This window comes from Saccoglossus kowalevskii, chromosome 1 (genome assembly GCF_978046115.1).
Source record: "Saccoglossus kowalevskii chromosome 1, keSacKowa6.1, whole genome shotgun sequence".
NCBI lineage: Eukaryota > Metazoa > Hemichordata > Enteropneusta > Harrimaniidae > Saccoglossus > Saccoglossus kowalevskii.
The window spans coordinates 35,730,121-35,755,748 of record NC_140641.1 but is presented as its reverse complement, the minus strand read 5'-3'; the positions used below and the strand labels follow the sequence as shown (position 1 = coordinate 35,755,748).

General features: G+C 37.7%; 1 protein-coding gene across 5 annotated transcripts in view; it reads right to left on the bottom strand.

Annotated features, from left to right (window-relative positions):
• LOC144350891 (transcription factor ETV7-like) overlaps positions 1–25,628 on the bottom strand; it is a 45,720-nt gene that overhangs the window by 5,111 nt on the left and 14,981 nt on the right. For 3 of the 5 annotated variants that reach the window (XM_085501065.1, XM_085501074.1, XM_085501076.1), the window contains 5 exons: positions 21,090–21,265; positions 18,407–18,613; positions 4,212–4,319; positions 3,440–3,541; positions 2,418–2,639 (listed from right to left, as the gene is read on the bottom strand). In XM_085501065.1, coding sequence (XP_085357191.1) covers positions 2,418–2,639; positions 3,440–3,541; positions 4,212–4,319; positions 18,407–18,613; positions 21,090–21,265 — 815 coding nt within the window. Of the gene's footprint in view, positions 1–2,417; positions 2,640–3,439; positions 3,542–4,211; positions 4,320–18,406; positions 18,614–21,089; positions 21,266–23,467; positions 23,598–25,628 lie in introns of those variants that run through there. The other 2 variants (XM_085501069.1, XM_085501080.1) reach the window with 2 other exon arrangements.

Genomic DNA, 25,628 nt, shown 5'->3' with positions numbered 1-25,628 from the left:
AGTTCACTATAGTAGAATGTATCTAGGTGGGAAGTTCACTATAGTAGAATGTATCTAAGTGGGAAGTTCACTATTGTAGAATGTATCTAGGTGGGCAGTTCACTATAGTAGAATGTATCTAGGTGGGAAGTTCACTATAGTAGAATGTATCTAAGTGGGAAGTTCACTATTGTAGAATGTATCTAGGTGGGAAGTTCACTATAGTAGAATGTATCTAAGTGGGAAGTTCACTATAGTAGAATGTATCTAGGTGGGAAGTTCACTATAGTAGAATGTATCTAGGTGGGAAGTTCACTATAGTAGAATGTATCTAGGTGGGAAGTTCACTATAGTAGAATGTATCTAGGTGGGAAGTTCACTACAGTAGAATGTATCTAGGTGGGAAGTTCACTATAGTAGAATGTATCTAGGTGGGAAGTTCACTATAGTAGAATGTATCTAAGTGGGAAGTTCACTATAGTAGAATGTATCTAAGTGGGAAGTTCACTATAGTAGAATGTATCTAGGTGGGAAGTTCACTATAGTAGAATGTATCTAGGTGGGAAGTTCACTATAGTAGAATGTATCTAAGTGGGAAGTTCACTATAGTAGAATGTATCTAGGTGGGAAGTTCACTATAGTAGAATGTATCTAGGTGGGAAGTTCACTATAGTAGAATGTATCTAGGTGGGAAGTTCACTATAGTAGAATGTATCTAGGTGGGAAGTTCACTACAGTAGAATGTATCTAGGTGGGAAGTTCACTATAGTAGAATGTATCTAGGTGGGAAGTTCACTATAGTAGAATGTATCTAAGTGGGAAGTTCACTATAGTAGAATGTATCTAAGTGGGAAGTTCACTATAGTAGAATGTATCTAGGTGGGAAGTTCACTATAGTAGAATGTATCTAGGTGGGAAGTTCACTATAGTAGAATGTATCTAGGTGGGAAGTTCACTATAGTAGAATGTATCTAGGTGGGAAGTTCACTATAGTAGAATGTATCTAGGTGGGAAGTTCACTATAGTAGAATGATTCTAGGTGGGAAGTTCTCTATAGTAGAATGATTCTAGGTGGGAAGTTCACTATAGTAGAATGTATCTAGGTGGGAAGTTCACTATAGTAAAATGTATCTAAGTGGGAAGTTCACTATTGTAGAATGTATCTAGGTGGGAAATTCACTATAGTAGAATGCATCTAAGTGGGAAGTTCACTATAGTAGAATGTATCTAGGTGGGAAGTTCACTATAGTAGAATGTATCTAGGTGGGAAGTTCACTATTTAGTAGAATGTATCTAAGTGGGAAGTTCACTCTTGTAGAATGTATCTAGGTGGGAAGTTCACTATAGTGGAATGTATCTAAGTGGGAAGTTCACTATAGTAGAATGTATCTAAGTGGGAAGTTCACTATAGTAGAATGATTCTAGGTGGGAAGTTCTCTATAGTAGAATGATTCTAGGTGGGAAGTTCACTATAGTAGAATGTATCTAGGTGGGAAGTTCACTATAGTAGAATGCATCTAAGTGGGAAGTTCACTATAGTAGAATGTATCTAGGTGGGAAGTTCACTATAGTAGAATGTATCTAGGTGGGAAGTTCACTATAGTAGAATGTATCTAGGTGGGAAGTTCACTATTTAGTAGAATGTATCTAAGTGGGAAGTTCACTCTTGTAGAATGTATCTAGGTGGGAAGTTCACTATAGTGGAATGTATCTAAGTGGGAAGTTCACTATAGTAGAATGTATCTAGGTGGGAAGTTCACTATAGTAGAATGTATCTAAGTGGGAAGTTCACTATAGTAGAATGTATCTAGGTGGGAAGTTCACTATAGTAGAATGATTCTAGGTGGGAAGTTCACTATAGTAGAATGTATCTAGGTGGGAAGTTCACTATAGTAGAATGTATCTAGGTGGGAAGTTCACTATAGTAGAATGTATCTAAGTGGGAAGTTCACTATAGTAGAATGTATCTAGGTGGGAAGTTCACTATAGTAGAATGATTCTAGGTGGGAAGTTCACTATAGTAGAATGTATCTAGGTGGGAAGTTCACTATAGTAGAATGTATCTAGGTGGGAAGTTCACTATAGTAGAATGTATCTAAGTGGGAAGTTCACTATAGTAGAATGTATCTAGGTGGGAAGTTCACTATAGTAGAATGATTCTAGGTAGGAAGTTCACTATAGTAGAATGTATCTAGGTGGGAAGTTCACTATAGTAGAATGATTCTAGGTGGGAAGTTCACTATAGTAGAATGTATCTAGGTGGGAAGTTCACTGTAGTAGAATGTATCTAAGTGGGAAGTTCACTATAGTAGAATGTATCTAGGTGGGAAGTTCACTATAGTAGAATGATTCTAGGTGGGAAGTTCACTATAGTAGAATGTATCTAGGTGGGAAGGATGTTATCAACGTATCTACAGTTTGTAGTATATTCTACTCACCTGAATTTGGCTTTGATATGGGAGAGTTCAAAATACTTAAATCTAGTGGTGTTGCTTGGTTAACTGTTGACTGTGTTGGTGTTTTCTGTTCATGCTGATCATTGAGGTTTTGTTCACATTTAGTGACAGTGCTTGAATTGGTGCATGTACATTTGTCATCTTCACTGGAAGGCAACCGACACTTTCTCAGATCACCACCCGAACAATCACTGAGCATAGGATCTAAAAATAAGAATGCAGTGCAGATAATTTCAGTCTTTCCACTTTCCTCCCCACAATTCTATGTATATTTGCAAAACATCCAAATGCTGTATCTGTTCCACTCTCTCTCCCTACCCCTCCTTTGTTTTATGCCTCATCCCATGACTGTTCCACTCCCTCTATTTCTACATGCATGTCATCCCTGTCCAATATCCGTTCCATTCCCTCACTACCTCCCTCACTACCCTCTCACCCCTCTCTAATTCCTTGACACCCCATCCAATATCTGATCCATTCCCTCACTACGTCCCTCACTACCCCTCCCTACCACCCTCTTGTGCTTCTCTACTTGCATGATATCCCTGTCCAATGTCTGTTCCATTACCTTACTACCTCCCTCACTACCCTCTCACCCCTCTCTAATTCCTTGACACCCTGTCCAATATCTGTTCCATTCCCTCACTACCCCTCCCTCACTACCCTCTCACCCCTCTCTAATTCCTTGACACCCTGTCCAATATCTGTTCCATTCCCTCTCTACCCCTCCCTCACTACCCTCTCACCCCTCTCTAATTCCTTGACACCCTGTCCAATATCTGTTCCATTCCCTCACTACCCCTCCCTCACTACCCTCTCACCCCTCTCTAATTCCTTGACACCCTGTCCAATATCTGTTCCATTCCCTCACTACCCCTCCCTCACTACCCTCTCACCCCTCTCTAATTCCTTGACACCCTGTCCAATGTCTGTTCCATTACCTTACTACCCTTTCCCCTAACTCTACAACACTCAATTTCTCACTTTTATGAACCCTTCCTTACCTGAAGAGGGACTTGCAAGTTGGACTGGGTGGGATTCTTGTTGTCTATTGTTGTCAGCTTCTGTGGAAACATTGAGTCTGACTTCTAAATGCGCAGGATGCCCTATAAATGAACAATAACTATCCATAATTACAAAATTCTACCATGAAGTGTTTCTGTAATGAATATAATTATCTCACAGCTTTACAAAATAAATATTGATGGCATATTTGTCAGTGATTTTGTCTGAGTAAATAAATTAAAGTCAGTTATATTCCATCTCATATCGCAGGATTAATAGTGCAACCAATCAAATGGTTGAACATAGAAGAGCAATCAAACTACAGTCAGTGTAGAGTAACAAGCAAACAAAACAAAGATACTAGATTAATATCCACTTCAAAGTAATTAATAATTAATAAATATTATCACTATAACTATCTATAATAAATTTATTTACCATATTCATACTGAATACAATTTCATCTTCAAAATTAATGTGGAACATGTCCACTGTTCCCTTTAATTTTTTTGAATCATGAAAATACTGTGAAAATTTGCCCATTTTCCCCTTGAAATGTTTTTTCTGCATACAAAATGCATGGAAAGTTTCTCAAAAGACAAAATTTCATGTAAATACATGTACACAGAAAAGTAATAGCAATTACCCGGTAATCTGCCATTTTCCCGAAACTTATCGAGGACATGCCAATTAGTGTCGCATTTTTCTTTGCAGAATTCACAATAAATGTACATGACAAGTAGATTGAAAGAAATACATTAAAGTTCTTACTGTGATTTGGTGAGTGATGATATGATGGACTTGGTACAGGACTGAGTCTATAGTTAGCATCTAGTGGAGCCATGTAGGACATAAATGGTTGGCAGGTGGATGAATAATCTGTAAGTAGCATTGAATATAAAAAAATATGTTATGGTTCTGATATTTGAATAATGTAATTCCATATTTTAACAGTGTCATATTCAGGGCAACATAGAACTATAGTTAGACTTGCATTCAGGTTTCTTGTTTGTTTTTTGTTTTTTTGTTTTTTTCTTCAATAAAATAGAATATTATGTGAGTGTGCAAGTCTTACTGGTCTATTAGATGAGCTGCAAATGCTTTCGCACGGGACTCTCCTGCACTGCTTTCTGTAGTGGCATGAGTGAGCGGTAAGGAATAGGACAACATTTCTCATTATTTAAAGTTTGCATAATGCTTTATTGGACATTACATGTAAAGGTGCCAGTTTTAAGGTGTTTTACTGTTTGAATTGTTGTGTTTTGTTGTTATTATTGTTACTCTGAATTCATGAATTCAGCATGCTATAAACCATAGCTATTGAAAAATGACAAAATTTCTCGTTCTACAATTTTATTGGCACAATTTTACTTGCATAATTAACATGTAATATGGTCAATAATTGGTTTTTCTTTTGGTGTCATTACTTAAGTAATCTAATCTTTTGAAAGTTTACTATGTTATAACTCTTAAATATAAAAAAAGACAAAATTAAGAAAGAATCAAAAGAATAAAAAACAATTGAATTAAGTATGCCAAAACCATATATATTGACACCAAGATCACTCCAATTGACCAAGTAAATCCTTGTAAATACGAAAAACCCTTATCTGGAATACCATCTGTACCATCTGGCAGCCATCTCGAAAAATGGCCACCATCTTGGAATTTTGAGTGGCCAATTAAGTGCATCTTTTAAGTACATGTGTCCCCTTAGAAGTCACTGTGAAAAATGTGGTGTTTTTATCACCATTTGCATGATTTTTCTCTTATCTGTCCCACTAATATTGTGTAAGTCAATATGTTGACTATGTCATGTTAAAGGAAATATAGACCTATAGTCACTGGGCAATAATGTATAATTTAATATGTTGACTATGTCATGTTAAGGGAAATATAGACCTATAGTCACTGGGCTATAATGTATAATTTAATATGTTGACTATGTCATGTTAAGGGAAATATAGACCTATAGTCACTGGGCTATAATGTGTAATTCAATATGTTGACTATGTCATGTTAAGGGAAATATAGACCTATAGTCACTGAGCTATAATGTATAATTCAATATGTTGACTATGTCATGTTCTCGAAAATATAGACCTATAGTCACTGGGCTATAATGTATAATAATTCAATATGTTGACTATGTCATATTAAGGGAAATATAGACCTATAGTCACTGGGTTATAATGTATAATTCAATATGTTGACTATGTCATGTTAAGGAAAATATAGACCTATAGTCACTGTGCTATAATGTATAATTCATAATGTTGACTATGTCATGTTAAGGAAAATATAGACCTATAGTCACTGAGCTATAATGTATAATTCAATATGTTGACTATGTCATATTAAGGGAAATATAGACCTATAGTCACTGGGTTATAATGTATAATTCAATATGTTGACTATGTCATGTTAAGGGAAATATAGAACTATAGGCACTGAGCAATAATGTGTAATTCAATATTTTATCTACATAATGTTCATTGCAATATTCGACCCATAAAAACTATAAAAAAAAGTGCAAAGTAAGATCTTATTTTAATCTGATTGTGCATACGGTTGGAAAAGAAATACAAATGAAAATAGCTGTTTTAGCATTATAAAAGCTGATATGAATATGAATTTATTTCATTGAAAATTTACTGAATGACAATTAGAATTGACATAATGGCGTATGTTTCTACTTGATACCACAAGCTGCTACTTTCAATGGTTTCTAAATTGCCATATGTTTAGCGTACTTCCTTATCACTCGCAAAAAACTGAAAAAAACAAAAACAAAATCTGTGTCTAAAAATATACTACTACTTCCCATTGAATGTACACGCTTTATATTTGTTACAATCATGCTATTCATGCCAAGCCAGGGTTGTACTACACACAAATGTTTTGTTCAACCTGGGTGGGGTGATGTACTAACCACAATGATTGTCATTGCAAAGGAATGTTCCTTTCAATATTGTCAATAAAGAGTAGGAGGAAGTGTTTCCAGGTGCACTGCCCCTGTTCTAGCACTGACCGTCCCTGTTCTAGTTCTGACTTCCCCTGTTACTAGCACTGACTGCATTGACTGCCCTGTTACTAGAACTGACTGATATGACTGCCCTGTTACTAACACTGACTGCATTGACTGCCCTGTTACTAGAACTGACTGCATTGACTGCCCTGTTACTAGAACTGACTGCATTGACTGCCCTGTTACTAGCACTGACTGCATTGACTGCCCTGTTACGAGCACTGACTGCATTGACTGCTCTGTTACTAGTACTGACTGCCCTGTTACGAGCACTGACTGCATTGACTGCTCTGTTACTAGTACTGACTGCCCTGTTACTAGAACTGACTGCATTGACTGCTCTGTTACTAGTACTGACTGTCATGTTACTAGCACTGACTGATTTCACTGCCATGTTACTAGCACTGACTGCATTGACTGCCATGTTACTAGCACTGACTGCATTGACTGCTCTGTTACTTGTACTGACTGCCATGTTACTAGTACTGACTGCCATGTTACTAGCACTGACTGATTTCACTGTCATGTTACTAGCACTGACTGATTTCACTGCCTTGTTACTAGAACAGACTGCATTGACTGCCCTGTTACTAGAACTGACTGCATTGACTGCTGTTACTAGTACTTACTGCCCTGTTACTAGTGCTGACTGCCCTGTTACTAGAACTGACTGCATTGACTGCTCTGTTACTAGAACTGACTGCCCTGTTACTAGTACTGACTGCCCTGTTACTAGCACTGACTGCAGTGACTTCCATGTTACTAGTACTGACTGCTATGTTACTAGCACTGACTGATTTCACTGCCTTGTTACTACAACTGACTGCATTGACTGCCCTGTTACCAGGACTGACTGCTCTGTTACTAGAACTGACTGCATTGACTGCTCTGTTACTAGAACTGACTGCCCTGATAATATTACTGACTGCCCTGTTACTAGCACTGACTGCAGTGACTTCCCTGTTACTAGTACTGATTGCCATGTTACTAGTACTGACTGCCCTGTTACTAGAACTGACTGCATTGACAGCTCTGTTACTAGAACTGACTGCTCTGTTACTAGTACTGACTGCCATGTTACTAGCACTGACTGATTTCACTGCCTTGTTACTAGAACTGACTGCATTGACTGCCCTGTTACTAGAACTGACTGCATTGACTGCCCTGATACTAGAACTGACTGCATTGACTGCCCTGTTACTAGAACTGACTGCATTGACTGCCCTGTTACCAGGACTGACTGCTCTGTTACGAGCATTGACTGCATTGCTTGCCCTGTTACTAGCACTGACTGCATTGACTTCCCTGTTACTAGGACTGACTGCATTGACTGCCCTGTTACTAGCACTGACTGCATTGACTGCCCTGTTACTAGCACTGACTGCATTGACTGCTCTGTTACTAGAACTGACTGCATTGACTGCCCTGTTACTATCACTGACTGCATTGACTGCCCTGTTACTAGGACTGACTGCGGTGACTGCCCTGTTACTAGGACTGAATTCATTGACTGACCTGTTACTAGCACTGACTGCATTGACTGCCCTGTTACTAGCACTGACTGCAGTGACTGCCCTGTTACTAGCACTGACTGCATTGACTGCCCTGTTACTAGCACTGACTGCAGTGACTGCCCTGTTACTAGCACTGACTGCATTGACTGCCCTGTTACCAGCACCGACTGCAGTTATACTGCCCTGTTACTAGCACTGACTGCATTGACTGCCATGTTACCAGGACTGACTGCCATGTTACTAGAACTGACTGCATTGACTGTCATTACTAGTACTGACTGTCATGTTACAATCACTGACTGATTTCACTGCTGTGTTACTAGCACTGACTGCATTGACTTCATTGTTACTAGTACTGACTGCCCTGTTACTAGCACTGACTACATTGACTGCCCTGTTACTAGCACTGACTGCAGTGACTGCCCTGCTACCAGCACTGACTGCATTGACTGCCCTGTTACTAGCACTGACTGCAGTGACTGCCCTGTTACTGGCACTGACTGCATTGACTGTCCAGTCACTAGGACTGAATTCATTGACTGACCTGTTACTAGCACTGACTGCATTGACTGCCCTGTTACTAGCACTGACTGCATTGACTGCCCTGTTACTAGCACTGACTGCATTGACTGCCCTGTTACTAGCACTGACTGCATTGACTGCCCTGTTACTAGCACTGACTGCATTGACTGCCCTGTTACTAGCACTGACTGCATTGACTACCCTGTTACTAGCACTGACTGCATTGACTGCCCTGTTACTAGCACTGACTGCATTGACTGCCCTGTTACTAGCACTGACTGCATTGACTGCCCTGTTACTAGCACTGACTGCATTGACTGCCCTGTTACTAGCTAGTGATTTTTTTCTTCATTACTCAGCTAGAGGGTAGGGGGTCTGAAGGGAAAGACAATTAATCATCCTGTGAAAATATGATTATTTTTTAAATTGTGAAAAGTTCATTAACATCTAAGACTAACACCCATTTAATGTTTCTGAATGTGTGTGGTGGGCTGCTATAAAAACATTGAATGAACAGTCAGCTGTGATGATTGAACTCTGCCCTCACCTAATCTATAACACGCATAAAACCCTGAGGTCAAGAGACAGCAGCTGCAAATACACTACCGGTAGTCTTTTTTATATGAGTAAACTTTGGGGATAAATTATAAAACAAGACTAAATATTACGCAAATTCTTGATTTAATATTCACAAATTTATACTAAATAACCATTCAGACATTTATTTGGCATCTGATAATCTTTTTTTAAAATAGTGCAATCTCCATACTACATGGTACTTTATTTATGAAGAAATTTAAATGACAATGCTCATCCAGTAATTATCACTGTTTATTGTGAACCCTATATGATATGCATAAAATCTCAAGTTTGATATTGAATACAAGTAAATCAAGAAAAAAATATATATACAATCTAATGACTAATTACACAGGCAATGGACTTAACATAATGCTGTATATCCACATTTACATAGTTAAAACAGCTATATGATAATGTATAATAGAGATTTTTTCTAGCAGTGATCTGCCACAGTATCTTCACCACTAGGCCAAACTCAGCACAATGTCTTGACAAGCGGGCCAATCACAGCACAATGTCTTGACAAGTAGGCCAATCACAGCACAATGTCTTGACCACTAGGCCAATCATAGCACAATGTCTTGACAAGTAGGCCAATCACAGCACAATGTCTTGACCACTAGGCCAATCATAGCACAATGTCTTGACAAGTAGGCCAATCACAGCACAATGTCTTGACAAGTAGGCCAATCACAGCACAATGTCTTGACCACTAGGCCAAACACAGCACAATGTTTTGACAAGTAGGCCAATCACAGCACAATGTCTTGACCACTAGGCCAATCATAGCACAATGTCTTGACAAGTAGGCCAATCACAGCACAATGTCTTGACCACTAGGCCAATCATAGCACAATGTCTTGACAAGTAGGCCAATCACAGCACAATGTCTTGACCACTAGGCCAAACACAGCACAATGTCTTGACAAGTAGGCCAATCATAGCACAATGTCTTGACAAGTAGGCCAATCACAGCACAATGTCTTGACCACTAGGCCAATCATAGCACAATGTCTTGACAAGTAAGCCAATCACAGCACAATGTTTTGATCACTAGGCCAATCACAGCACAGTGTCTTGACAAGCGGGCCAATCATAGCACAATGTCTTGACCACTAGGCCAATCATAGCACAATGTCTTGACCACTAGGCCAATCATAGCACAATGTCTTGACCACTAGGCCAATCACAGCACAATGTATTGACAAGTAGGCCAATCACAGCACAATGTCTTGACAAGTAGGCCAATCACAGCACAATGTCTTGAACACTAGGTCAATCACAGCACAATGTCTTAACCACTAGACCAATCACAGCACAACGTCTTGAAAAGTAGGCCAATCACAGCACAATGTCTTGACAAATGGGCCAATTACAGCACAATGTCTTGACAAGTAGGCCAATCACAGCACAATGTCTTGACCACTAGGCCAATCACAGCACAATGTCTTGACAACTAGGCCAATTACAGCACAATGTCTTGACAAGTAGGCCAATCACAGCACAATGTCTTGACCACTAGGCCAATCACAGCACAATGTCTTGACAAGTGGGCCAATCACAGCACAATGACTTGACCACTAAGCCAATCACAGCACATGTTTTGACAACTAGGCCAATTACAGCATAATATCTTAGCCACTAGGCCAATCACAGCATAATGTCTTGACCACTGGAACAATCTTAGCATAATGTCTTGACAACTAGGCCAATTACAGCACAATGGTTGACAAGTAGGCCAATCACAGCACAATGTCTTGACCACTAGGCCAATCACAGCACAATGTCTTGACAAGTGGGCCAATCACAGCACAATGACTTGACCACTAAGCCAATCACAGCACATGTTTTGACAACTAGGCCAATTACAGCATAATATCTTAGCCACTAGGCCAATCACAGCATAATGTCTTGACCACTGGAACAATCTTAGCATAATGTCTTGAACACTAGGCCAATCACAGCACAGTGTCTTGAACACTAGGCCAATCACAGCACAATGTCTTGACCACTAGGCCAATCACATCACAATGTCTTGACAACTAGGCCAATCATAGCACAATGTCTTGACCACTAGGCCAATCACAGCACAATGTCTTGACCACTAGGCCAATCATAGCACAATGTCTTGACCACTAGGCCAATCACAGCACAATGTCTTGACAAGTAGGCCAATCACAGCACAATGTATTGACAAGTAGGCCAATCATAGCACAATGTCTTGAACACTAGGTCAATCACAGCACAATGTCTTAACCACTAGACCAATCATAGCACAACGACTTGAAAAGTAGGCCAATCATAGCACAATGTCTTGACAAGTAGGCCAATCACAGCACAATGTCTTGACAACTAGGCCAATTACAGCACAATGTCTTGACAAGTAGGCCAATCACAGCACAATGTCTTGACAAGTGGGCCAATCACAGCACAATGACTTGACCACTAAGCCAATCACAGCACATGTTTTGACAACTAGGCCAATTACAGCATAATATCTTGACCACTAGGCCAATCACAGCATAATGTGTTGACCACTAGAACAATCTTAGCATAATGTCTTGAACACTAGGCCAATCACAGCACAGTGTCTTGAACACTAGGCCAATCACAGCACAATGTCTTGACCACTAGGCCAATCACATCACAATGTCTTGACAACTAGGCCAATCACATCACAATGTCTTGACAAGTAGGCCAATCACAGCACAATGTCTTGACCACTAGGCCAATCACAGCACAATGTCTTGACAAGTAGGCCAATCACAGCACAATGTCTTGACAAGTAGGCCAATCACAGCATAATGTATGTCTTGACCACTAGGCCAATTACAGCACAATGTCTTGACAAGTAGGCCAATCACAGCATAATGTATGTCTTGACCACTAGGCCAATCACAGCATAATGTCTTTACAAGTAGGCCAATCACAGCACAATGTCTTGACAAGTAGGCCAATCACAGCATAATGTCTTGACAAGTAGGCCAATCACAGCACAATGTCTTGACCACTAGGCCAATCACAGCACAATGTCTTAACCACTAGGCCAATCACAGCACAATGTCTTGACAAGTAGGCCAATCACAGCACAATGTCTTGAACACTAGGCCAATCACAGCACAATGTCTTGAACACTAGGCCAATCACAGCACAGTGTCTTGAACACTAGGCCAATCACAGCACAATGTCTTGACCACTAGGCCAATCACATCACAATGTCTTGACAACTAGGCCAATCACATCACAATGTCTTGACAAGTAGGCCAATCACAGCACAATGTCTTGACCACTAGGCCAATCACAGCACAATGTCTTGACAAGTAGGCCAATCACAGCACAATGTCTTGACAAGTAGGCCAATCACAGCATAATGTATGTCTTGACCACTAGGCCAATTACAGCACAATGTCTTGACAAGTAGGCCAATCACAGCATAATGTATGTCTTGACCACTAGGCCAATCACAGCATAATGTCTTTACAAGTAGGCCAATCACAGCACAATGTCTTGACAAGTAGGCCAATCACAGCACAATGTCTTGACAAGTAGGCCAATCACAGCATAATGTATGTCTTGACCACTAGGCCAATCACAGCACAATGTCTTGACCACTAGGCCAATCACAGCATAATGTCTTGACAAGTAGGCCAATCACAGCACAATGTCTTGACAAGTAGGCCAATCACAGCATAATGTCTTGACAAGTAGGCCAATCACAGCACAATGTCTTGACAAGTAGGCCAATCATAGCACAATGTCTTGACAAGTAGGCCAATCACAGCACAATGTCTTGACCACTAGGCCAATCACAGCACAATGTCTTGACAAGTAGGCCAATCACAGCACAATGTCTTGACCACTAGGCCAATCACAGCACAATGTCTTGACAAGTAGGCCAATCACAGCACAATGTCTTGACAAGTAGGCCAATCACAGCACAATGTCTTGACCACTAGGCCAATCACAGCACAATGTCTTGACAAGTAGGCCAATCACAGCACAATGTCTTGACAAGTAGGCCAATCACAGCACAATGTCTTGACAAGTAGGCCAATCACAGCATAATGTATGTCTTGACCACTAGGCCACTCACGACATAACTTCTGTACAACTAGGCCAGTAACAACAAAGTTTGTGTAATGCTATGTGTCATGAAGTAAAGTACTATCATGACTGCATCATGTGATAATGGATTACTGAAATTACTACACATAGCAATATGATACAAGTGATTCATAGACTCAACATGAATGCACATGTATCTTTCTGATAATCAGTGTGTAACACACGATATCCTGCAGGGCCAGACAAAGTGTCATTTATTCATAATAAAATAAAGTTCCAAGCTCAAATTACTAGGTTTTGTTACTGGGCGGTACATGTAGATATCAGTATGGTCACACATCATACACATTTCCAGAATGTTAACTGATATAGTACAGTAATTAGATTGTAAGTATTCTTGAATTTTACCTAGCAACTATTTATGAGAACTAAACAGATAAACAATCAGGTTAATTGTAACTTTGGTAAGTGAAATCTATTAAATAACTTTGATTTAATTCCAATCACTTTATTCATTCATGAACAGTTCATGGTTTTCTCAAAATCCAAACAGAGTAATTAATTCGCCGAAACGTACTTATCAGCATGTATAAAGGTCAATGACATGCATGAGAGCATGAATAGACTTGTTGGGTTATTACCAAGAAGTGACCAGATACTAGACAACATATTTACAAAAACACAGTACTGCAATTACAACCTTACTTGTATACTACAGGTATAGTTGTACAATAGTAATAAAACGGAAGTGAATCAGTCGTTTGAAATAAACGCAAAACAAGTGTAACATTATGTAAAAGTGTATAAAGTTAACACAACCAACACGTGTTTGGGGTAAAGCTCAAGAAAAGCATCAAATCTGTTTGGGCCACAAAAAAAATTTCCTATTATGTTTAATGTGTAAACCAAGTTTGAGTACAAGTTAATTCTGTCTATACTTGACCAAGAACAAGTCCTTGGATGTCAGAAATGCTTATTTTTGATGTATTTTAAGCACTAAATTTGCCAACATTTGGTCACCTATTTTATATTAATTCTCCCACAAGAACGTTTTTTTCAATCTCACCAAGAAGTTTGTCTTGTAACAAAATAAACCTTCATAATTGTTTTGTAAAAATGTTGGTCAAAGATGTGTAAGCAAACTACATGTATGTCCATTAACAAAATTAAAGAATGTGCAAAATTCAAAAGGATAATAACATTTGTCTTAAAATAGACGTAAAACAGATCAAACGAGGATATGTGCAGATGATGATAACATTTTCTATTTCAGTTTGTTGATTTTCTGTGATTTGTTGTGAATCTCAACAAGTTTATTTCATGAACAAAGCCACAAGGTATTAATAACGCCTGTTGCTGTTTTAGTTTTTGTTTACTCATTTGTTTGTCCAAACCGCTTAATGACGTCACTTGAAACAAATGCTATACAATTTATACTTTCCCCCATCAATTTAAAGCTGTTCCCCCACCAATAAAATGGTATGTCCTTTGGTATTCTAGTGCCAATTTCTTTTCAGACACTTCACTGTTATTTCCAGGAAACCAGACAATAAACTTCCTCTCTCTTATTTTCAGTAAGACCATCAAATTTGTCACGCATATGTTTGAAATGTGCACATTTGCACGTCTAACAAATAAATGATGTTGCATGAAACTTGAAGTGAAAGATTTTCATCAGTTCTTCTAAGATGGCAGATCATAGCAATGAACTATGACACTGCCAAAGCAGGTCTCAGCTCATCATGTCTCACACCTTAGACTTGTTAAAATTAATAGTGTATTAAGACTAGCAATATATATACTGAATGTACTCATGCTGTCAGAGTATTCCCTACAGTGCACACTCAACATTTTATTTGACCTTTCATCTTGCAGAAAACACAGCAGAAAATTCTGATCACAGTAAAAAAATTAGTACAACTGTTTTAAAATTATTGTTTTTTTCAGAGGCCTTCAGACTAGGTAAAGATATGGACTCAAAAGGGGATAACAAATTGGGTGTCCCACGCTAAAAAAATATTTAATATTACAAACATGGACCATATGTTGGATACTATGACAGCGGATAAAAAACAGACAATAATTATATCCCTTGAGAGCAATCTAAAATCTATGTTCAAAAACCATTTTTAAGAGACACTATATAATGTAAACAAAGGTAAAAAACGTAAAAAAAAAAGTTGAGAACTTATAGAATGATAAAAAATATCTACATGCGATGTAAAAACCATTGCAGAGATCTGCTCTAACTAAGCTAAGGATCAGAGCACACATTGCAGATTGAGGCAGGAAGATATATCAACCAAACAGTAGAAGAGAGAAAATGCCACTACTGTCAGGAAAAACAAATAGAAGATGAAAGCCATTTTCTATGAAAATGTTCTCTCTATGCTGATTTAAGAAACAAGTTCCTCCATACCTCAAAATATTGAAAACGCTGTAGACATTCTAAAAACAAAAGATAAACAATCACTAATTGATTTAGAAAAATATATCTTTGAGTGCTTCAATTTAAAAGTGAAATTCATAAACAAAAAATACCAGCTGCCTTATAATATTTATAATTGATATAACTCATTAAGATACCTTTTCTGTTTTGTTTTTCTAAATATTCCTTGTTCTCCTTGTTTTTTATTTTGATTTTATTATGTTTTCATTTTGTTTTCATTTGTATTTTGTCTTGCCATTTTGTATGTATCTGAAACTTTATAGTATTTTAAAAATTCAGATCCTAAACAGGGTATGGTTTCAATAAAGGCATGATTATTATTATTACAATACAGCCAACCCTGGAGGGGGGGCAGCACAAAGAACTACAGCACAAAAACTACAGCGCAAAGAACTACATGGCAAAAAACTACAGCGCAAAGAACTACAGCGCAAAGAACTACAGGGCAGAGAACTACAGCGCAAAGAACTACAGCGCAAAGAACTACAGCGCAAAGAACTACAGCGCAAAGAACTACAGCGCAAAGAACTACAACGCAAAGAACTACAGGGCAGAGAACTACAGCGCAAAGAACTACAGCGCAAAGAACTACAGCGCAAAGAACTACAGCGCAAAGAACTACAGCGCAAAGAACTACAGCGCAAAGAACTACAGGGCAAAGAACTACAGCGCAAAGAACTACAGTGCAAAGAATTACAGCGCAAAGAACTACAGGGCAGAGAACTACAGCGCAAAGAATTACAGCGCAAAGAACTACAGGGCAGAGAACTACAGTGCAAAGAACTACAGCGCAAAGAATTACAGCGCAAAGAACTACAGGGCAAAGAACTACAGCGCAAAGAACTACAGCGCAAAGAACTACAGCGCAAAGAACTACAGCGCAAAGAACTACAGTGCAAAGAACTACAGCGCAAAGAACTACAGGGCAAAGAACTACAGCGCAAAGAACTACAGTGCAAAGAATTACAGCGCAAAGAACTACAGCGCAAAGAACTACAGCGCAAAGAAGTACAGCGCAAAGAATTACAGCGCAAAGAACTACAGCGCAAAGAATTACAGGGCATAGAACTACAGGGCAGAGAACTACAGGGCAGAGAACTACAGGGCAGAGAACTACAGCGCAAAGAACTACAGGGCAGAGAACTACAGTGCAAAGAACTACAGTGCAAAGAACTACAGGGCAGAGAACTACAGGGCAGAGAACTACAGTGCAAAGAATTACAGTGCAAAGAACTACAGCGCAAAGAACTACAGCGCAAAGAATTACAGCGCAAAGAAGTACAGCGCAAAGAATTACAGTGCAAAGAACTACAGCGCAAAGAACTACAGCGCAAAGAATTACAGCGCAAAGAACTACAGCGCAAAGAACTACAGTGCAAAGAACTACAGCGCAAAGAACTACAGGGCAGAGAACTACAGCGCAAAGAACTACAGTGCAAAGAACTACAGTGCAAAGAACTACAGCGCAAAGAATTACAGCGCAAAGAAGTACAGCGCAAAGAATTACAGTGCAAAGAACTACAGCGCAAAGAACTACAGCGCAAAGAATTACAGCGCAAAGAAGTACAGCGCAAAGAATTACAGTGCAAAGAACTACAGCGCAAAGAACTACAGCGCAAAGAATTACAGCGCAAAGAACTACAGCGCAAAGAACTACAGTGCAAAGAACTACAGTGCAAAGAACTACAGCGCAAAGAACTACAGCGCAAAGAACTACAGTGCAAAGAACTACAGTGCAAAGAACTACAGTGCAAAGAACTACAGCGCAAAGAACTACAGCGCAAAGAACTACAGCGCAAAGAACTACAGCGCAAAGAACTACAGGGCAAAGAACTACAGTGCAAAGAACTACAGCGCAAAGAACTACAGCGCAAAGAACTACAGTGCAAAGAACTACAGCGCAAAGAATTACAGCGCAAAGAACTACAGCGCAAAGAATTACAGGGCAGAGAACTACAGCGCAAAGAACTACAGCGCAAAGAATTACAGCGCAAAGAAGTACAGCGCAAAGAATTACAGGGCAGAGAACTACAGCGCAAAGAACTACAGTGCAAAGAACTACAGTGCAAAGAACTACAGGGCAGAGAACTACAGGGCAGAGAACTACAGGGCAGAGAACTACAGGGCAGAGAACTACAGCGCAAAGAACTACAGCGCAAAGAATTACAGGGCAGAGAACTACAGCGCAAAGAACTACAGTGCAAAGAACTACAGTGCAAAGAACTACAGGGCAGAGAACTACAGGGCAGAGAACTACAGGGCAGAGAACTACAGGGCAGAGAACTACAGCACAAAGAACTACAGCGCAAAGAACTACAGTGCAAAGAACTACAGGGCATAGAACTACAGGGCAGAGAACTACAGGGCAGAGAACTACAGGGCAGAGAACTACAGCGCAAAGAACTACAGGGCAGAGAACTACAGTGCAAAGAACTACAGTGCAAAGAACTACAGGGCAGAGAACTACAGTGCAAAGAACTACAGCGCAAAGAACTACAGGGCAGAGAACTACAGCGCAAAGAACTACAGCGCAAAGAACTACAGCGCAAAGAACTACAGCGCAAAGAACTACAGGGCAGAGAACTACAGGGCAGAGAACTACAGGGCAGAGAACTACAGCGCAAAGAACTACAGGGCAGAGAACTACAGTGCAAAGAACTACAGCGCAAAGAATTACAGCGCAAAGAACTACAGGGCAGAGAACTACAGCGCAAAGAACTACAGCGCAAAGAACTACAGCGCAATGGATGAAACAGCTAGTCTATAAGAGCAAACTTATATTCAATGATAGTGATAGTTTGCTTACCTTTTCTCTTTAGCCTTTCTAGCATTCCATAGAGAACATCACCAGCATATGATGCTCTGCTTTTAAAGTCTTCTTTGGTAAGAATGCACAGTCCTTTACCGTTCATGGAGAATTTATCAACCTCAAGTCGATTTAATGAGAATTCTTCCTCGGACCAGCGTAGCCACCGGATAACATCTTCCTTTGACCAGTACTCTGGGGGAGTTACTGAAGATCAATGTGAACAAAAAGAACCTATTAGACAAAATTACTAACATATGAGCACAACAGAAAGATGATAATTATTGTTATACTCGATTTAATTACTAATTAATTATATATGAATTATATTTCATGTTTATCATTACTTTCATTATTATGGGCTCATGCCATCAGAAAACAAAAATAATAGGGTCACCAGATGATTTTTCAAGATAAAAGGATAAAAATTGTAATGGAAAATTGTTAAAACTGGCACTGGTTACTATGGTATCATACCGGGGTATACCAAAATTTTGCTCAGTGCCATGTGACGAAAAAGACATACTATAATATATTATTATTATTGACATGAATCATAATATAGTTAAAACATTTCAAAAACTTGACATACAATTTTAATAGTTAGTTTCTAGGGTGATATAGTGTTCCATTATATACAATGGGAGATTATCTCCCACAATGCATTGCATATATGTGCAGTGACATACTCAGTAATGTAAAATTTGAATTTGGCTTGAACTGTCTTAAAGCAAATTAATTATCAGTTTCAGACTCATTATTATCATTAGTCAAAAATTAGCGTTGTTTCAATTCAGTGATTTTCAAAGATATTTTATATGCCATGGTAACACACCTTAACAATGTATTTTTGAAGGTTTATGTAATAGTAATTAGTAATAGTATTAAAACAAGATTTTTCTATTATAAACGAACTACTCGTTCATTTACCTATACTGGATATAACCATGGATCAATACAAAAAGGATGTACTTGACACACTAATTTATCACCATATATGTCAATTTGTTATCACCTATATACATTGCACATAAAAATGATAAGAGATACGTTCACCACAATGTCTAAATGAAGTTTTCGGTCAGCGTGTGCCATTTGTCAATTTCATATTTCATTTTTACATTCTATATACTACACATATACCGGTACTATACATTATTATACCCCCCAGGTACATCTAGCAGCAAATACATTAGGATTTGGCATTGCGTAAAAAGCTGCATCAGCATACGTTCCAGACTGTTGCAGCACTCATTCAAACTTTCTCGAATATGGGGTAAACTACATCACAATTATTGACACATTCAGTGTTATTGATGTCACATTCAAAATCTTTCCTTTGTTTACATTGGACACAGAAGTGGTATAGTGTGCGATGAAAATAGAACACAAACATTCGCACAGCGCAAAACATATTTTGTTGTCATTTTGGTCTATAATCTCTCATTGAATTATTACTACAAGAGTATAACATTGTATGATAATGAGGTTATCACAAGGATACCGCAAAGTATGCACTCAGGCAGTACGGGTCACATCACCATCTCTACTCATCGGTTGATGAGCATGGTACTGCCTTCATACTGATAACCACATAATATCATACAGTGAACTACTATTCTCGGGGGCGGAGCTACGTCACATAACATTCTACGTTGCTAAGACGCGCACCACTGTACTATGTATTTCTATGGGCACTGTGCAAGCTGCTGTGGAACGCCAGTTGAAGAGCCAGTGAAAACAGCTAAAGTCAAGCAAAATGCACAAACTCAACTTTGAAGTAATCCTAAGCAACCAAATTTATAAATGTTACACATGTAGGAGCAATCTTGTTACCCAATTATCCCAATTAAAGTACAGTTTTCTGAAAGTTTTCAGCCTTTGTTTTCATCGTGATGCCCGGATGTTCACCCCCGAGATGACTTTAAATAATTATTATTATTATTATATTATTATTAACTATAAAATCATAATGTTGCAATTTATTTAACTAAAACATTGATAGATGGAACTCCTAGTGAGTTTGATATGATGGTAAACGTGACGAGTGTCGTTATAGTAACTATGATGACATTTCAGCATTCAACAGCCCAAACACATTAGAAAAGTTGTTAAAATACACTTTTATGGGATTCCAATACATTGTTTGCGTTATCAGCACATTTTATTAGATAGCATAAAAAAATATGCCTGAAGTCACGGCAACTGTTTGTTTACAAACCAATACAACAACATGCTTGCCATTATATTATTCAAACAAAAAAATTGGAAACAGAATATTGTTTATATTAAACATACTGAAAGAAAGAATGACATGTTATAAGCATTGATCAAAAGTAAAAAAAATAGTAGCCTTGCTACCTACTATTTTTTGAAAATGGTACTATAGTCAAGATAAAACTTAGCTAACAAGTGACTTCACGACTAGAGTATAGTGAAATCAGTGCAGGCATTCGAAGAATACACACATACATGCATCGTTATTTACTAGTTTTCAAACGTGTAGCTGCCTAGAGCTCAAGGTATCACTATTTGCAATTTGCTTTGTTTTTGAGTGAAATACAAGCTATACCTAGTTGTGCTGGAATTCTGAGATGAGAAATGTTCTACAAATGTTCTACATCATGGTAATTAAAAAACTACCTCTATATATAGTCCCGATAACAATAACATATTGGCTTACCGACAGGAAGTGGATTAGTCAGTGCTGGTGTATGGAGAGCATCTGAATTAGGAGCAGATATGGCTAGCCCTGGAGAGTATGGGGGGATTCTCGGATACCCCCATGGTAAGGTATTCTGAGATGTATAATTGACTGGTGCCACTGGATGCATAGGATTAGAACTGTTCATCTCGTCACTGTAAAATTCAAAATAAACAACAGAAATTTTCTTAGTATATGGACAGGAATAAATTATAATTCCCATATAAAATTTAGTGCATTTTTGTTTGTTTAATGTGACCTGTAATTTTTTTTCATTTTATTACAAAACACAGACAAAGATTCTATGCACTTATAATCTGTAAGTCCCAATTACCCAACAAGGGAATTAGAGCATGAAGTACCACCATCTTGCTGACATTTGCAAGGCTTGTAGTTCTGAAAGTACAAGAACAGCATAGTGGTCTGACACTTATTGATTCACATCTGATAGTGTAACATTGTACCAAACCTAAAACAGAGTGGTTTGTGGTTTACGTAGCATGAGCTTTAATTTATATTTCACAGTGTGCAGTGGACTGAGGGAAACAAACTTACAACCTCCATTTTAAAGTGACCCATTTAACCACTACGCTATACTAAAGTATATACCTGAATTAAGTCTTCATAGATGTGCTGATAAAATAAAATAATTAATATTTTTTATCCCTGCATTTTATCTCATTTGTATACATATACAGTACAAGCCAAGCATAAATATAGTCTCAACTTGATATCATTTGGCTAACATATTTAAGCCGATTAGTCTGAACAACTAAGATATGTGGCACATTTGAAAGCTAGCTATATAAGCTTACTTTGAGCCATATTAAAGCTACATAAATGTTAAGTTAAGCTCATACCATTCTGTAGCACCTATCACTGTGCATTATCAAATGAAGAAAAATAATTATCCGGGCCATGGTTGAAGTCATTAGAAGACAACTTAGAAATATACACTAAATGTAATATATAGATAATATAACAATACAAGAACTGATAATGTCAATCAGAGAATATTACACTAACACATGGAACAATGACAATAAAAGAGATGATGCAAAACTGCACACTTACAGTACATACAAAACCACACTAGACATGGAACATTACATAAAACACATAGATAACAGACATTACGGTACATCAAAATACTAGCACAATTTAGAACAAGTAGTCACAAACTAGCTATAGAAACAGGAAGGTACACAAAACCAAAAACACTGATAAAAGACAGATTATGCACCCACTGTAAAGAGATAGAAGATGAATTACATCATTTACTAGAATGTAAACTGTACACAGAACACAGAGATGACATATATAATATCCTTAAAGAAATTAACAGTGATTACCAAAACTTGAACAAAAAAGAACAATTTAAACTTGTACTACAGTCACCAAATACAAATCATCTTATCACTCTCTGCAAATATTTAGTTAAATCTAAACAAGACTAATTCTTTTATTTTGTCATGTTCTTTTACGGTATTCTATGCTACATACAGTAATACTTACATATCACAGTATTTTAATATTTCTTATATTATTAATAATTGTCTGTAGTATTTTTGTCGTTCACTAATTTTGAATTCTTTTTAAATCAATTTTTACATTTCATGTACTTTTATTATTTACTTTATTAATCTGAAAACCTAAAAGGAAATGTTAACTCTTTCTTTACGGTATTAATAAAGCATTATTCTATTCTATTCTATTAACTATCCATAGTGAAATATGAACTTATAGAATACAGGTTCTAACAAGTCAGTAGCCACTGGTTACTATGCTACTGTTAAATCTACTCATGCAGTGAACAAATAGAAAAACTGACTCATTAAGATGGGCTTTCGAGTTTCACTATGGAATACGGCCACTCTGTTAATTGATTTTGTTTCTACTTAGAAACAAAATGTTTTTTTCTAATGTTAATACAGTGAATATAAAAAATTTAATTTAAAATGAAACCACCACCAAACATAAGGTCAAAATACTGCCAACAAATGTAAGGTCGTAAAAGCAACACATAACAAATGTACAAAACGTACCCTTGTAAAAAGAAGGTTATGTTACTTAAAGTTGAAAGTCCAATGGTCCAGTAACTGTATACTACTTTAAATTATTAGTTGGAAGGAAATATGATCATATCACAAATCAGCAGAAAAAAAATATTTTACAATATATGCAAAACACAAAGGCAATTTCTATTACGTTCATAGACTTACAACCAAGGAAATGCAAAAAAAGAGAAGTACTGGATAAAACTATCAAATTCATACTCAAAAGATCACAACTCACATATCATAATGAAACACGCGAGTAAGAATTGTCACGAAAAAAAAATTTACACTTTGATATACCTTAGGCGACGAAAAATGCTGAGTTTTGCCATATAGTGCAGTCTCTCTTATAACAGTATTATCACTGTATAACCATAATTATGCAGCAACTGACCACTTATCAGAAACTCAAACACTAACATGGGAAGTTGGAAGCACAGGTTGCCTCTTCCTGGAACTCATTATGCATATTTACACAACCAATCAAATCGCAGATAAAAAAATTATTTGCATATAGGCTTGATGATGAGGTAGGAAGTGAGCAGAATAGCAAGTGGTATACTGGCTAAACCATTCAGAAGATAGGGGTGGGGGTATAATCAACAAGCATTTTTGAAATGCAGTTCCTTCTGTGTTGTTATAATGTTAAAGACCATAAGCATATAGTATTCAGTTTGTTATAAAGTGAGTAATGAGAATAGTTTTGGTGAGTGACATGAAATATAGTATGTATATGAATATAATTTATAATCTGTGTTAATGCTCAATTATGACATGCATTGACCAAGCTGGCATCCCCCTTTCATATTTTGACACCTCCCATGCCACATTGTACTTCATGCAATATTTGCTCACATTTCATCCTTCAGTCGGATTTACATTAATTAACACCAGACTGTTCATTCGCTTATCCGTGCTCGCATCCACTTCAAGCATCAGTTAGTTTTGCCGCACCGTACGATACTGTATCATACACATCGTCTCAGCAGACCTCCCACCCACCCATTCATGCAAAGGTCTCTATATACCAATTTCTATACCATTACCGATCTCACTCAAGTGTAACTCATGTTTATCTGTTCATGAACAACCTTAGCAATAAACAGGTAAGGGGGTTTCCACCACAGACCAAGCAGACTTTACACGGGTACCCACGCTGTCCACCCCCCTGGGGTTGTGAGTCTATCTGCAGGCTCCCGCCAGGGGGACGCCAGCCATGACGCCCGCCTGTACAGTCTCTGCTGGTGGAAGGTACCACGCGCTCGGCGTCATGATGCAATTCACAGGCGAGTCGCGTCATGGAGCTGTTCGCTGCGACGCCTGCGTCCGCAAATCGCTCCCCCTTCCACTTTTGCCAAAACCTTGTGTCTTGTGTCATTTATTGAAGCATTAATATCAGTAAAAATATGTATCCCATGGTAGTTTTTTTTAATACGTTTAAATACTGTAAAACATGTCTTTTTAGCTAGCATGTTATTTTAGCTAATTTAGCTAATTTGTAATTTCGCTAATTCAAGATGTCGCTAATATAAAATAAAGTATTCTTTCACAATGAGATTGTTGGCAGTTTAGCTAAATTAAGATTCAGTTAATTCATGCATTGAGTCAAATTCACTAAAATATCATGTAGTTATTAAAACATGTATACAGTACATGTACCTGACAATGAATATTAACATATTTATAGCAAGAAAACAGAATAGCACAAATTATTAGTATAAAGGTTCCTATTCATCATCATTGTGACTCATAAAATGACCAAAGTACATACTTTGCTCAATCACAAAACTTGACACACTTAAGGATAATTTAGCTATCAGTGCATGAGGAACATGTTATCCATCTTGAGTAGTCTTTACAAATCAAATGGTTACTCCTTCCACAAAGTTTGGAGAAAATCAAACAACACATGGCCAACATCAGAATGACTTATTTTGACAATAGACACCTCACTTATTTATGTGAATGCATTGGCATACTGTAAAATACTTTATTTGTGCTTGGAATTAATTTTCGCTAAGGGAATGAATAAGTGAACATAAAATCCAGCAAATATACCTTTTTTCCTGTATTTTACATTGAACTTGTCAAAAATCAGTGAAAATAGATTTCAAACAAACACCCAAAACGTCATTTCAGCAAAAATTAATTCCAGCTAAAATAAAGTATTTTACAGTACTATTATAACAAATACGTCTCTTTTCTGTCTGTGATCAAAATCTTAAATCGTTCTAATTGCCAAATTTGTTCATGATAAAAACAAGGTACTGGTAGAGCTGGTTGATCTAACTGCTAGTGGAGTTGAATGACCTGTTGATCTATGTGATTTTGAAAAATATTTGCACTGTGATTTGTAATTAGAACTCAGCTCATAAATAGTTTGGTACTTTTGAGTTTAGACCATTACTCTATATTATGCTGTAAATCTTAAAACTCGTGTGGTAATGACAGGAAGTATAAC